General features: G+C 32.6%; 1 protein-coding gene across 2 annotated transcripts in view; it reads right to left on the bottom strand.

The window, feature by feature from the left end:
- The window catches only part of LOC137919304 (uncharacterized), a 139,195-nt gene that overhangs the window by 16,155 nt on the left and 107,244 nt on the right, over nt 1–15,796 (bottom strand). For both annotated transcript variants that reach the window (XM_068762344.1, XM_068762343.1), the window contains 2 exons: nt 6,607–6,977; nt 1,366–1,517 (listed from right to left, as the gene is read on the bottom strand). In XM_068762344.1, coding sequence (XP_068618445.1) covers nt 1,366–1,517; nt 6,607–6,759 — 305 coding nt within the window. In that variant the 5' untranslated portion in view covers nt 6,760–6,977. The remainder of the gene's footprint in view (nt 1–1,365; nt 1,518–6,606; nt 6,978–15,796) is intronic.

The following is a 15,796-nucleotide window of genomic DNA, read 5'->3' as shown; positions in this document are numbered from 1 at the left end:
ATTGCAGCTGTAGTTTAAGGAGTCGAGGTACTAGGCCAGCGTTAAACTATGGTAGTATGCGAAAGCGATCCCGTATTTTATCAAAAATCGGTGAAGAAGACCTTGGGATTTTAGTTGGTAGGAGTCTGGCATAACCTTTTCGTTGCTCCTGTAGCGGATGGGTATCTCATGCAGGATTTCCCCACGAAAAAAAAAGTTGTTAAGAAAGTATTTCTATATAATATTTTTTTCGTATATTTACCTTTGTTTATTAGTTTTACTTTAGTTTTTTAAAATTTAATATTTTAATAGAAAAACTGTTACTTATGTACGTGATTTAAATAAAAATGTTTAGTTTGATGATGTGATCAATATGTCTCTGCTATTATTACTATTGACTGTAAGAATATACATAAGTTTGTATTAACGTCGTTGGTTTGTCACCATTTCTAACATAAATAAATAATATTTTGGTGTATTAAATAATTCAATGTGTTGAAAATTATAATGCGAATATCAGACAGCGAGAGCCGAGCGATGATCAATTAAGAAATGACAAATTTGTATCGTTCTCATTCTTTTATCCCATAAATGCTAGTGACGGGATTAGAATACAGATAAATATTTTGATGGCTTATATATGTTTCTGGCGTTTTATTCATTTAACTAGTTTTTAGCGTCCTTTCGTTGACCATCATGATAATTGTCAAGATGACCGCTGTTGCGCTTCCAACATCCAGAGACTTCGCATGACTTTGACTATGTTGTCGGTGCACCTAATGGTGGGCCCGCTAACGCCATGTCAACCGGCTGGTGGTCGCCACTCAAGAAAATTTAGGCCTGACCACTGCCACTTTAGACATGCTATTCTTCAACCTACGTACATGACTTTGGTTCTTCGGTGGATGTTCTAATTTCTAATTCGGGCAGCGAAGTTCCGAGTATAGCCATAGCTCTTCATTGCTCTTTGAGGATGAGCTTCCTTATAAGGCCCATCGTAATTAACCACGTTACAGATTTGTAGGTCAAAGTATTACGATTAGTACCAAACACTGAGTCTCTCTGAGAGTTACTTTGTGTTTGGCACTAATCGGTGTAAAATAACTCCTGAAGATGCCCCGTGGAGTGGTGAAACACGTGTTGAGTGATTTAACGGTGGCAGTTGTGTAATTCGCATTGCTTGCCGCGTGCGCATTTATCAGCGGGCTAGCGGGCAGTGTACTTTGTTGCACGACTACCACTGCATGTGTGGAAGTGGCTAAATATTGGACCTTTTCTTGCTTATTTGAAGTTAGACATACTTAACTGGAAGATTTGTTCCTGGTATGTATAATAGTTTACAACTTCTACTGTATGTAATTAATTTATTTATTTTATGTAATTTACCTAATTTCGGAGGGAGGTCGATAGGCGGCACTGGTGACGTACACGTCGGAGTCAGCCCGCGGGGAGCCGTTGTGGTGGTGGCGTCTACCGTTGCGATGTTCACCACCGCCTGAACCGCCGCCTGATGGTGAACGAGTGCGCTCGTCCATTGTCTGAAACAAAATATTACGATAAGTAAAATTATGAAATACTATATAGTTATGTTACTGTCTTTGTATTCTTCTTACGGTTGCGGATATTGTCGACTCAAAACCTCACTTATAACTCCATTCTCCAATAGCACAAAATCAAGCAAACCTTCCGCGATCATTATCTTTCAATTTTCAAAAACTTTTGGCGACGTTATTCAAAAGAAAAACGACGCTATTGAGAGATCGGCCAGTTTTGCGATGAAGAATAAAGACTGCTGGGAGACAGCGAGAAGGAACCTGCAGGACAACATAATGTCTGATCTACTTTGGTTTCTACTACTGAGTCACGCGTCTACATCCAGAGAGATGGCTTCAGTGCCAATTTAGTATATATGAAATAAATTTCGAATTTCTAGTCCTAGAAGAGAGAGAACGGTATATTGTTAAAAATACATGAGTTAGATTTTTTTTGTTTTCTGGTGTTAGTAATTTCCTGCTTCATCATCTGATTGCGATACTATGTATGCAATAATATGAATGCTATACCTTAAATTTTTTATTAAATAATTTGCAGTATTTATTAAAAATAACAGATAGGATTTTTATAAAAATATTGAGAAGTGGCAATCAGTATAAAAATATTATAATTATTTAACTAGTCAGCAGCCATACGCAAACGATTGGAACTGTATTAAAACTATAATTCAAATTATTGCACAACAAACAAATGGTCAGAAAGCCTCGTCCCAATTTAAATAGAAGCAGTTACACTTTTACAGTCCAATGGGAATTCTAACAACATAATGACAGTTGAAATAATCGCTCCGAGTATATTTATCGCATCGTTGCGAATTGTAATCGATTACGAAAGCGAAGCGATTCGAACAAATACAGTTTAATGTGATAGACGTGATGTATCGCTTCGCTAGGCGTGTGTGAGAAGCTTAGTGCGGGTGGCGCATGTCACAAAAGAAAGCGGGTGCCATAAAAAACAATAAATGTAAATTTTACGTTTAATCACCAAAATTGTTGTATTGTAATAATTAACACAACTGTTAATGGTTTATATAATGCAGCCATATTATCAGTATAGTTTATGTTGTAAATGTAATATCATGTAATTTAGGTGTATTTTAATTAAAATTGAAATTCATTTTTCAAAATTCCATAATTAAAACTTTCGTTTTTCATTAGTTTTATTTAAGATTTCTTAATGTTTAATAAGACATATTGTTATCGTTGTATGAAAACAGGTTCTATTTCAGAGATTCTAATAAAGAGGTAGAAAGAGAGAGTTTTTTTGGTCTTTAACCACCATAAGCATGGTGTTACGTTAGACTAACGAATTAGGGGAATCATAACTCTTATATATTCAAAATTAGGGTTTAGATATATATACAAACATTTATTTGAAACAAATATATGTGTATGTGTGCATAAATGAATGTACGTATGTGTTTTTCTTTTCAATATATTATATTATTTATGATATTCTAAATTATGTCGAACATAGAACACTTCGACTACCCGATACATGTCAACTCTTTATTTCTGTTATGTAAACAATAAAGAGTATTGAATGAAATCAATAAGTTTGTTTTATTCATACAAATGGTATTTAATTAATTTTGATAAAATGTATAATGCCACACATATGTAATTTAGTTTTCATAAAAATATGGATTTTAGGCCTTAATATCTATCCAATACGCGTTTATAATTTGAGAGTTATCTTTGCCAGATTGTTTAAATAGGTTCCATTCAATTATTCCTTGCACATTGTAGGATGAACATGAACCACTTATTAAATTCTGCTGTATACGGAAACAATCCAATTTTCAACCGTGCTTGTAAAGTTAAACTACATAAAATCAGAATTTTGAAAATATGTGTAACTGTTATTCTGTTCAACTTAACAACATAGTAATTTAAGCAGAATTTTAAAACAGATTATAACATTTTAGAATTTCTTTTATAATTTTCGATTCCCGCCTTTAGCTTTTGCCTTGGCCGCGCAATGAAGGTCGGGCGTCAATCAGCATTAGTGCGAAATTCGGAGTCTATTACATTAGCTCGTTTTGAATGATAGTCATCGAAACTGATGTATGTCAGAAGTAAATGTTTCTGCGTACATTTTGCTACTTGTATGGTTTACCACACGAGATTTGCGAAATACGCAGCGATTTGTGAATATAGCGCAATAAAATTGAAAGTAACGTACTTTATGACATCTAGCGCATGGCGATTTCGAAAATTTGGAGCTTAACTATAAATAAATAATATTTGTTTTGTTTTTAATGGAGGAACACACTACGTTACGTTGCCGAAAATTGAAGATCGATATTTATATAAAATTAAAACTAAAAAATATTCACAAACGTTTGTTTTATTTTTTTTAAAAAAGTACTCTTATACATAAAGAAATGATAATACAACTAAACTCTTATTTGTTCAAATATTTATATGTCATGTTAGGAATATGAAATTTATGTATAAAGTGGAAATTAAAAAAATGTTATTTATACATTTACTTACTTTATTTTAAAAATGGTAGTAAGATTAAATTATTTTTGAATAGGTTTTGACGGTTCCTTTGACATTGATTTTAATTTGGAAAAGTCATCAAAAATACGAAAAATATGCTGCTCCGTCGAAAAAGGTTTGGAGTATATTGCGAGTCAGATTTTTTTCCACAGGGCCTTTTAACCTGATTTTGACCAAATATTTCTTCATATGTGTGGTCAAGCGATGTTCAGTCTCATTGGTGAAATTACCTAAATATTTTTTCAGTGCGAACTGAATTCAACTTTAAGACATACCGTTTCAGTCGAGCTATTTAGGCTGCATCCAGTTTCTAGACAAAGAAGCCACTGCCACTGTATAATTACATTGTTATGATTAACAATATCATGTTTTACAAAAGAACAATCGCACAGTGCACTGGAATGTCACAAGTCAGCCTTACAAATGTGTACCCGTGCGGTGGTCATAGAGACAGCGGGAAGTCATGAGTGACAGCGGAAATGTCAACAACCGAGAATCATTCATATTTTATAAATCGTAGGAGATTCATGCATCCATGCTATTTTCTTTACGTGTTTATTTGACTATTAAGATAGAGGCTTGTGGTTGACACATTCATCGCTTATTATAAGCAAACTAGCTGATCCCGCAAATGTTTTTTTTTTTGCAAAAAAAATAAAGTTTTTAATTAACAAATGTAAGATAAGGGTTGATCGTAGAAGGGTGAAAATTTAGGTTTGTATGTATTTTTGTATGCTGTATCATAATAAAATAAAAACCAAAAAAATTGTCTAAAAATTTAAAAATAAAATTTAGGGGTGGACCACCTTTATCACTTAGGGGTATGGAAAATAGATAGTAGCCGATTCTCAGACATACTGAATACGCATGTAAAATTTCGTAAAAATCGGTCAAGCCGTTTCGGAGGAGTTCAAGTTCGCCACCGTGACACGAGAATTTTATATATTAGATAGATCGTATTCAAAACTTCAAGGATACTTCAGTATACATAATCGGTTATGTTTTTTTTTATTTGGCCAAAACTTTAATATGACTGAAAAACAATATGAAGTTTTTTGTAAATATTTCACTTCTGCCACTTTTTTTCGACCGGACTGTCACTGCTGCCCAAATGACATTTGCAGATTCCGCGGGTTTGAGATTGCAAGGCGCTGAAGGTGTTTAGCCTCAGACCTCTTTTACAGTAGCAACTTCTATCGGGTCCTATTGGAAAACAATGTCGTCTCGTAAGGGGAGGCCGAAATAATTATAATGATTATGTGAAAAGACATTATTATTTATTTAACGTATAAAATAAATGAACAGTTTTAATGTTAGTCTAGGAACAGTCAAATGATTATTGTTTCGCTTCTGAACGTGACTGTACAGACGTATTGTATTTTATTACTTAGATAGATTGATATGAAGCTATTGAAATATATTTGGAAGTGTGATTTAAATTCAATTGTGTTTAATAATTCTGTAAGGAATACGAGAGGCCGGAAACGTTTGAATAAGTCTGTAACACAAAAAATAAATTGGAACATTTGATCATCTAACTCACGCCATAACGCCATCTTTATTGTCTTTGTATATAGGCTACGCTGGTTATTTACATGTAATTAGTTCCGGCTCGGTTATTCTAAGTACCAGTTTTGTTTTGGCTTTATAATACTTGATGTGATTCACCTTGATATAATTCAAATTCAATTTTAAAATATCTTCAATCAAGTAGGCATTTGCAAGCACTTTTGTATCGTTGATTATTTTAACAGCTACCATCCATTTAAGCTACCATCGGTGCAGAAAGCTAATCTGTTGCGAAGGCATACAGGAAACTCTTTTAACAATTACTCTTCTTAATTAAAATTTACATTTTTTGATGTGTACATGTCAACCATGTAAATGAGTCAACAAACCAAGTTCCACACATTTAGATCAACATAAAATTCTTAAATGATGTAATAAAATTTATTTAATAATACACTTTTATTATATATTCTCAAATTTAACAAAAGGAAGGTTTAAGAAATCTTGTAGAACTTTGTCATATATACGTACACTCAGATTCATGAATATTTTGTTAATTTTTTGAAGACGAAATTTAAGCGTTGTGAGATTATTCTTATCTTTTGTATTTATCATGTGTCTGTCGTTTTATTTAAATGAAACATTATTTAATCTGTGCACGATTTAATTATAGGGGAAAAAATGTTTATATGCTATTTGTGGGAATATTTGTAACTGTCAGGAGTAAACCTATTTCGGTTGATAATTAACGATAAATTATTAAAAATGTCAGTATGTTTGGACTATCGTTTTGGAATTCTTAACTAGATTTACAATTCAAAGAGATATAAAGAACTAAAAAAAGGGTGGTATATGCTAAATAGTGCATAAATAAATAAAAGTTTTTCTCCTATGAATTTAAAAAATATCATAGATATGTTTAAGTGTGAGTATTATTCTTAGTTCATCATAAGGAACCAGAAGCCTGCGCGAATACAGCATATGTCGAAAAAATACTATAACTGTATTTATTTATATTTAACTAGTAGGTAATAATTGTGATTAAAAAAAATCATACCGTATACTCCGACACTGTTCTCTCGGAGGGAGCTCGGTGGCTGTCGTTCTCGTCCCTCGAGGATCCACGATGCAGGTATCCTCCCGAAGACGGCGAGTCCACACCAGAGCGGTGCGTCGCCACATAGTGGTTATTTTTCACTTTATGCGCCATCTTGTTTTCACTGATTCACTAAGTGATGCTAACGTTCATTTTCACATTCAAAAAAAGAACGACTTAGCGCGGCGTCATAATCCGCATTTTTTTTTAAATATTTCGAGGCTACGGTCGTGCGGCGTTGAGCCTATAACTGATCTATCATATTCGTTCCGATTTAATGATAGAATCTCGATCTCGGAACCACGTATTGTGAGCCAGCGGTACCGGCGGGCCTGCAACAAAGAATGGTTTAGTTAGAAACATTTAACCTTTTCATGAATTACCTTGAAGCGTGTAATTTGTGGTTAGGCGATAGTGAACTACACAAATTACTCGTTCAGATTGGTACGTCACAATACGGTAGTATTTTCTTTTACAATTGAGACGCAGTAAAGATGAAGTGAAACCTTTTAATATTTTTGCGTTTAAATAAAGTTATCGCAAAGGAACCGACACAATGTAGTAAATCTCATGTGGATGTATTTGGTAAAAAGATATAAAAAAATATTAAACAAACACATTATGATCTAAGACAAAATTAAAGTTAATTTAAAAGTTGAATATAGTATTGCTTTATATCATTACTCTAAAATTATTATATGTTTATAGATTACCAAAATAAGAAAGGAAAATTGTTTTTACTAAGAACTTTTCATAGAAAGAAACAAGAATAAGATTTATCGTAATTCACTGAGTCATTTCATATAAAATAATATTCGAAACAGTGAAAATGATCTCCCGTAATATTGATTACCGACCCAGATACAGTGCATCGCGGCAAATTAGAATTTTCTCTCAAATCATCCTTGCTCGTGATCCGGCAACCGTACTTTCACTGATCCATTTTTCATCTGTATCGATACGTATCGAATCGAACGATTGTATCGTTCTAATCATCGATATTACCATTCCTTAATTAAATCGATTTGGGTCACGACGCGAATGAATCGAATAAAAACTTTGACTGACACATCAGGGTTTCCTCGATAGGTAACAATAGTGGGAACCGGCGTTGTCGATTTTATGTGAAGTGTTACAACGGGCACAATGATAACTGCTAATTGTTTTTTTATATCTCTGTCTTCTGATTGATTTTTAAACGAGCACACAGCTCTGTTTATTTAGATCGAAGAAACAATTATCTTTAGTTGAAATAATATTTTAATTTCTTTATTTGTTAAACAACTGTTACTCGAAATTGTTGTTTATTTTTATAGAAAGTATTTGTTTTTTTTTAATCATTAATATATTGGTTATACGTGATTCAAGCTACTGAAAAACGTTTTTTATTCAATATATATGTCGAATAGAAAGCGGGTTGTATCCGAAGTTTTTCGACGATCTTAACAAGGATGGGGCGAATGGCTTTTTCATAATAATATCATATTGATGTAGATGCAAAGATATATAGCGCAACAAAATACATTTAAAAAAAATCGTATTAATTATTTAAAATAGCAGAAAGCAATGGACGGTCTGTTGACTTGAAAAGCAAACAACAAAGCTGAGTCAGCGAAAGTCCTTCCTGGTTGTTGTAGGAATAATGCAAGTGTGCGATGCGAAATTAAACTTTCAACCTATGATTTAAGGTTCACTTTTGTATGTTTCGGGTGAAGGATATGTCCAGTCATGCGTAGAGAAGATGCACACACTTTCGCGCGTTGTGAATATGCTAATGGAATAACAATTACGTTATTTGACTTGCTTCTGTGCGAGATTGGAAGTCGCGAGTGTTCGATTGGCATTTGTGATTGCTTGTCGATGTTATTTTATGAACCTCATTATCATTCACTCTCTAGCATTGAATACAAAAGTCTCTAACAAACAAGCATGCAAGAGCAAATTGTTGGCAATTTTACTTGAACTTTTCTTTAATAGTAAACTTGAAATTCTTGCGGGACATTCACACAACGATAAACCTTTAAGGATTGTACATTCATATTTTAATTTAGATTCGAAATGTTGGGACATTAGTTTGTTTCATTTTCATTTATTAATTTCGGTTCCACCAGCGACTGTTCATTATAACCAAATATTGAATATTTATCATAAAATAAATAATAATGACAATACTGGTCGGAGACAATTATAAGAGGATTTATTACATTTTCATTAGTTAAATTATCATTAGTGAAAGTATAATTAAGTTAATGCTAAATAAGTTAGGTTTAGTGATATAGCCATAACGTTCTGAAGACTGCGCAATGATGGTGTCGTTTGAGTAGCGAAAAATCATAATTACAAGTGGATAACAGCATTACAATAATTTCCGTATAAAAGTAAGTATTACATAAATTCGAAAGCAAAGAGAAAAAATGAAGTTTACAGTCCTATTAGAAATCTTTGGGCGTGGACTATGACCAGTAGTGGACATCCTATGGCTGAACGATTACGATGATTTAATTATGTGTTTATTAGTAGCTGGCTGTACCCGCGACTTTTTCCGCGTAGATTTTAACATAAAAATTTACATAGTTTTTTTTTCCTTCAAGAATTTTATGTAAAATAAAGGTAGCCTAAGTTACTTTCTATTATATCAGCTATATGCCAAACTCGGTTTAGCCATTTCAGAGATTAGCCGGTATAAACAGACAGAGACAAAATTAAAAAAAAATGAAATTCTGGTATATTTACCGTGTATATATGTTTATATGAATGTAGTGAAAGTGGTTATTTTAACATTACAGACTGTCCAATTTTATTTATTTATATAGACTAGTTCCATACAGTATAAAGTATTTTAAATATTTTATAAGGTTTAAGAGATAAATTGGGTAAGTGGTTTTGTACTGCATTGTTCTGGTGTAAAAGATTATGTACTAATAATTAAATAAAAAAAAATATAAAACTAGCAACATTCAAACACTGTTATCTAGCTTTTAAAATCGAGTTGATAGTTTATCTGTTATTCCCTCTGTTCTACAGTGCTGCCACTATCATAATAAAAAAGACATCTATAATACTGGCTTTTCGCCACAATTATTTAATTAACTCTCAAACTAGCAATTTTGAATTTCACTTTTATAACTAAACCAATAACGTTAGATCGCCTTGAATAATATCTTCAAGAAATTAAGGCTTCTATGCATGTAACTATAAGTACAGTTATGCCTTGAAATGTTAAAGTTGCATAAAACAATAGTTACAATGGCGTGTCGATTATCGGCATCGATTAGACTAATGCTAATCGATACGATGTCGAGCAACCTGCTAAATCACTCGTAATGTTTGGGTAACATTTTTGTTATGGCGCTTTGTAAGATTTATTGATATATTCGAAGGTTTTAGTGTTGGGCAAGTTAGTGTTACGCAGTGTATTGTCTCCAATCAAAACCGGACAAAGAAACGAGCGAGCCGGGCAAAAACTTTACAAAATAATCAGCAGTAAATTTGTATATTCTTATATGAAAGGGGACCAAAATTTTGTTTTGCTAGTGGCGCTCAAAACTCTAGAACAGTCCCAGAATTCAATCACACACGGTATTGCTTTTGGAATGGTCACAACGCAGAGAACATAAATTATTGCAAAAGTTATAATATATAATAAGTAATGTTTTAAGTTATCACTGTTTTATTACCGCCAAGTTCCAAGTACACATGAGATAAATTTCCTGAGATAGGTCTGAAGATACCGCTAAAAATGAAAAATATTGCATATTGTACAGACTGCTCGTGGAACTAATCCATGATGTCGATAATGACGAAACTTGGCGTGTCCACTGGCTTTTTCTTCATCAGTCATTTCATATGAAATAAACGGATTTTTAAGTTTTTCAGTCAAATAGCTAGAAAAGAAGGTGACAAATTGGAAAAATTTTTCATCTCCGAAATGAAGATGACTGGCTACCACAAGGCAGCAGTCCTATGTGTTCATTAGGTAAGGTCTGAGCCACGCACGGTAGTTGAATCAATACACACCGCCGAATACCAGCACAGACAGCGTAATAAAGTGCGCTACAAATTTTTCAAAAAAGGCTTACGATCCGCAGTAATGTTGGATAAGACATATGTAGAAGCATTGAGAAATTTTAATAAATCCGATTTGTAATAAATAAAAGTTTTTTTGACTTACTAGCACATTACGAAGTTTTATACACGCAATGTGTACACGTCTACGGTAGGTTTGAGGATAAGTCCGGAATATAAATATTTATGTCCTTTGATTTACAGCGTACGTAAATCGTAAATCAGGTTTTATTACTTCTCTTGAAATATGAAACGCATTTCGGGAATTAGAGTAGGTTAAACATCTCCTGATTCGTAAAAGAATATTCGACTTATAATAATTTATTGACTATTATCCCTTGCCGTGGTCGAATTAACCGTAATAGATATGTTAATGTACATATATTTAAAATAGTAGCCACACGTCTATGACGAGATTATTGTAAGCATTAAATTGGATGCTCCTAACACAAGCGGTATTATCTGTTCCTGAAAACTTCATAGAGGTAGAAGTAATTGGCCTGTTGCTTTATACAGGGTGATTGGAAAGGTATGGTTAAAGCTCTTTGCTGATAAATGACCTCTACATTTACCCTTTTAAAGCTCTCATATCTATAATCAATAACCTTGTTACACACCAAACAAGTATTATAAAAATTGAATTTTCACTTCACTTTAATAACGTATACATAAAAATTTTACACAATTGTGTTTTGTAATCGATTGTACCATTACCAAACGCTATAACACTTTTGTGCATAATATTACTTTTTTTAGTTTATAAGCTAATTTGAACTTAAATTCACGGAATTAGAGTCGACTTTTGTGTGCAGTAAAATTAGTTTCTTAGTTTGACGCTGTTTACATTCATTGTGTATGTACAGTTTTGAGTATTTCCATTTTAATTGCATATTTGTGTTAACAAGTTAAGTGTAAACACTAGACTTGTACTCGTGTTAGAGATTCTATTGCCGTGAGCGTGTTTTGTTTGGTTTTCATTAAAAACTTTGCCTTCGAAAATTCTTTAATATTTAGCAATGATGTCCGAGCAACGCGTTTGCGTTAAACAAACATGTTCCTGGGAACGGACATGGTATTTGTCATCGGTAGAATTTGAAATATTTGTACCACTATACACAGTAAACAAGGGCAGTGTTTGACTTTAAAAAAAATAATTTTAGATATATTTTATTTAATCTGTGGTGTTAACCTTTTTTGACATCCCTTAATGTTAGTGATAACAATGTATATCCCATTGCAAACATGTATACAAAAACACAACGCACAATTACACAAACACGGACTCTATTCCGTTTGGAACAACTAAAGAATGTTTACATGAATTTCACCTTAAAAAATAGACTGTTTTATTTATAATTATTGTATCTTTTTATGTGTGTCTACTTTGATCATTTAAATTACTATTATTGTATAGATCATTGCATTGTGTGCAATAAATATTTTATTATTATTAAATAATCATTTGTGTGGAGTGCCCATGATGACACGATATCGTCGCATGATTCCTCAGCTGCCTGTGCGGTTTTCCTGAACTTCTTCCGAAACAGATACTCGTTTACCATTCTGTTCATACATTCGTGAGTAATTGTTGCATATTATCCGACCAATGAACGCCCCTCTCTTAATTTTTCCAGACAATATTTTTTGGTAGGTAAAGATTATCTTTTGGTGTGACAATGTCTAGTCTATCGTGACATTCTTGCTGTCAGGCCACAAAGGAAATCGTAATTTAAATAAAAAAATATAAAGTGATAAATTCACAATGATGCTGATAAGAATTTTTACAGTGGCTGCCAATTTTTGAAAATAAAATAATTAGTGTAGAGTTATATTTTAGAAAACAGTTTCAGTGTCTTCAAAGTAAATTTAATTTAAATACGCAAGAAATACAGAAACAATTAATTGAATACACAATAGCTTTAGAATCGCCATAGAATAGCTTTCATTAGCACGACATTTGTGTTTCCTAGGCCTTACCCTCCGAGGCCTAGGTCAAAACAGCTGGGACGCGGCTACGTACCATTTGTGGTATTTAGTAAATTCCGTTTGCATCGATTGTTCGTTGCGTGGGCAGTAATATACCGGCTATAGACATTTATGGTACGGTACGTAGTTGTAAGAGATAATGGGTTAATGTACCTGTATTGTTTTAGTAATATAAATAACGGTGTAGCTTAATCAAATAAAATTAGAAGTGTATTATTGTTATACTGGTGGTAATACTATTTAGGAATATTCTGTAAAGGAGGGTCTAATTTACCAACTAATATCTGCAGATGCTACACTGCTATTGCTATATGGGATATTTGAATTAAAAGCACCTATTATTGCGGTATGCAAAATCGATATTAATTGCCGATGAGCATTTATGACTAGCGATCCCTGGACATCTGTATCTTTCTTCCAGGACCCACAAACTCTGCCTAGTTTTGGTGTTCTACAGAAACAATTGTTTTGTTAGTAAATTGGTAATGATTTCGCTTTTGCAATCCTCGTAATTTGAGGTTTTACGATGGCAATATGGTGAGTAAAATTTGAAACATCATCATCATATCAGCTGACAGACGCCCATCCAGCAACTTCCTGCGACCTTAGTTATGTGTACGGTCCACCTTCGCCGCATCGGTAGTCTCGTGGTCGCCACTTAAAAACCTTTCGACTTTAACGGCCATCAGTTGTACGGTTAGTGTGCCACGCCCACTACCACTTTAAACAGGCAGTTCTTCGAGTTACCTGGGTGAATTTGTTTTTCTGCGGATCTCCTCATTTTACAATTTCATTTAAATTTGATATCAGTTTTAATAATGTTCTGTTCTTCTGACATTATATTCATTACATATATGGGAGATCACGGTAAATAATCAAATTAGTGTGTGTTTTTTTAACGGTCCTCGTTCTTGGGACCTCTTGTTGATGCTCAATAGGGACTTGGTTGAAAGCGGTTTAATAATTTTTTCAGGTTTAAAATTTTAATTTCATTTTATTTTCTCTTACCGTGCTTCACAACTTCTTCTTCTATTATTCATTTTCTTCTAATTATAATTGGTGTGTTTCATAGATTCCGAAGTGTAATGATATATTTATCTCTTTAAAATTATATGACATACTAATTATACGACATACTAGAATTATACATTGATTCTAGTATGTCGTTGGTAGTTGTACTATTTATAAACTGTATCACGGCCTTTAGCATCCTTCTCCTTATACATAATATAAACGGATTCATGATAAAGCTTAATTTATATTAAACCAATCATAACATTAGAACTACGAGGGAATCTCACAGTAACATAGACAACGATTATTACTATCTTTATTAAACATTTGCATTGAATTTCATCGAGATTAAATGATACAATGGAAGCAGGAAGGTCAGAGCAGACTTACCGTTAATACAAATCAAGCGGAACTAAGCAGTTACTAGGAATCTATACAAGTCGCATACAATCAAGTGTTCGCCGGTTCCTCGCTGGAAGTTTCACGGAACCGGCATTCTATGGCGCGAGTATTTCATATTGCCGCAATTGAATTAAATTTGCATAGTTACTCGGTTCAAGCTTACGCCTGCTCTCGACGTATAAGGCCGATATTTGAATACAGTGAAAATTGTATTAGAATGCTATACGGGAACACGATGGAATGGCTTGTTGCCAATATAATTTTAGCCGGAAACGCGTTCAATAGTTTAACAACTGATATTTGGGAGTAAAATAAATAAATTTTTATTTATAGCTGCTGAAATTTCGGCAGGTTTTTAACAATAACTTCTATTTCAACTAGGGGTACTATGTAATAAAGAACCATAAAATATAGATTGAAAAATTTCTTTAAATTGCTTGAGAATTACCAGTTCTCACAAATATTTTCCCTTTTTTAAATTATTTTTTTTGTTTCCAATTTTTGCAAGCATATGTGTCTTTTAAATATTTATAGATATAAATGATATAAATGCATTATATTTCTCTCTTATTGTTATAATATTTTATTATACTAGCTGCCTCGACAGATTTTGTATTATCAACATAACAAGTGACGCAGTCCAACAAGAAAAATAATTAAATGAGAGGAATTTCGTAGTGATCACTATAATTTTTTTAATTTAAAATGTAATTGATAAATAATTATTACATATATAATTTTGGTTTAGATTGACGATAAATTTTGCCAGCTTGGGAGAGGTGTTAAATTTGACTTGTAAAAGTGTTGTTTTTTAACTATTTCACACACTCCGACACAAAATGAAAATTCTTCCTTTTTTAATGAATAAAATTAAAAGAGATCTCCGAAATATTTTCAATAAATTTGAGAATTAATTTTTATTTACATAATACTATTCTTTTTATAATAAAATTCTTTTGTAAAGTTCGTCCCAAAAGGTTAAATAAAAAGGTTAATCATATTTTAAAAGATAAGTAGAGAAAGATACACAATATGATTAATTACATTCCCGCATTCAAATTACTTTTTTAAATAAAGAAGATATACAGATACAGAAGTGACGAAGGTCAGACAAGAGAGAAAAAAATAAAAGTTTATGTTATACAAATGAAACCTCGTGTTAGTGATGTAACAAATATAGACGTCATCTCGAGTCTTAATCTATTTTAGATTGATGGAGCTATTATGATTGTGAACGTGTTAAATTCAAAGAATAGAATGTAAATACATTAATACAGTGATTTTTTTTAAATACTCTTTATTGTACACGCAAGAAAAATGTTACAATATCATTACTAAAAGGACTACAGGCAGTCTTATTACCCGCTCCAATTTCTTGCAGACAACCATAGCATACAAATGTAAAGCGATGTTAATAGTTGGATCAATTTTGATATTATTGAGAAGGCATAACAAAGTCATGGCTTTCGTTCGTTTATATTTAATCGTATTTAATATTTAGAACGTAGAAATTAAAACAGAGAAAGATGAAAAGTAAAACGAAATCTTTTTTATTGTTCTTCTTTTCAGTTGATAGACATCCACTGCAAGGCATAGGCCTCCTGAAAAATAGGCTCGATAACTAATCTTGCGCCATCCAGTGACTTGACTTGACCTTGACAATGTAATCCATATAGTGAGTGAG

The sequence above is a fragment of the Battus philenor genome, unplaced genomic scaffold (genome assembly GCF_028537555.1).
Source record: "Battus philenor isolate CCGP_79_NKW_IND1 unplaced genomic scaffold, ilBatPhil1.0.hap1 SCAF_16, whole genome shotgun sequence".
NCBI classification, from domain to species: Eukaryota; Metazoa; Arthropoda; class Insecta; order Lepidoptera; family Papilionidae; genus Battus; species Battus philenor.
This window is presented reverse-complemented; position numbering and strand designations above follow the sequence as displayed.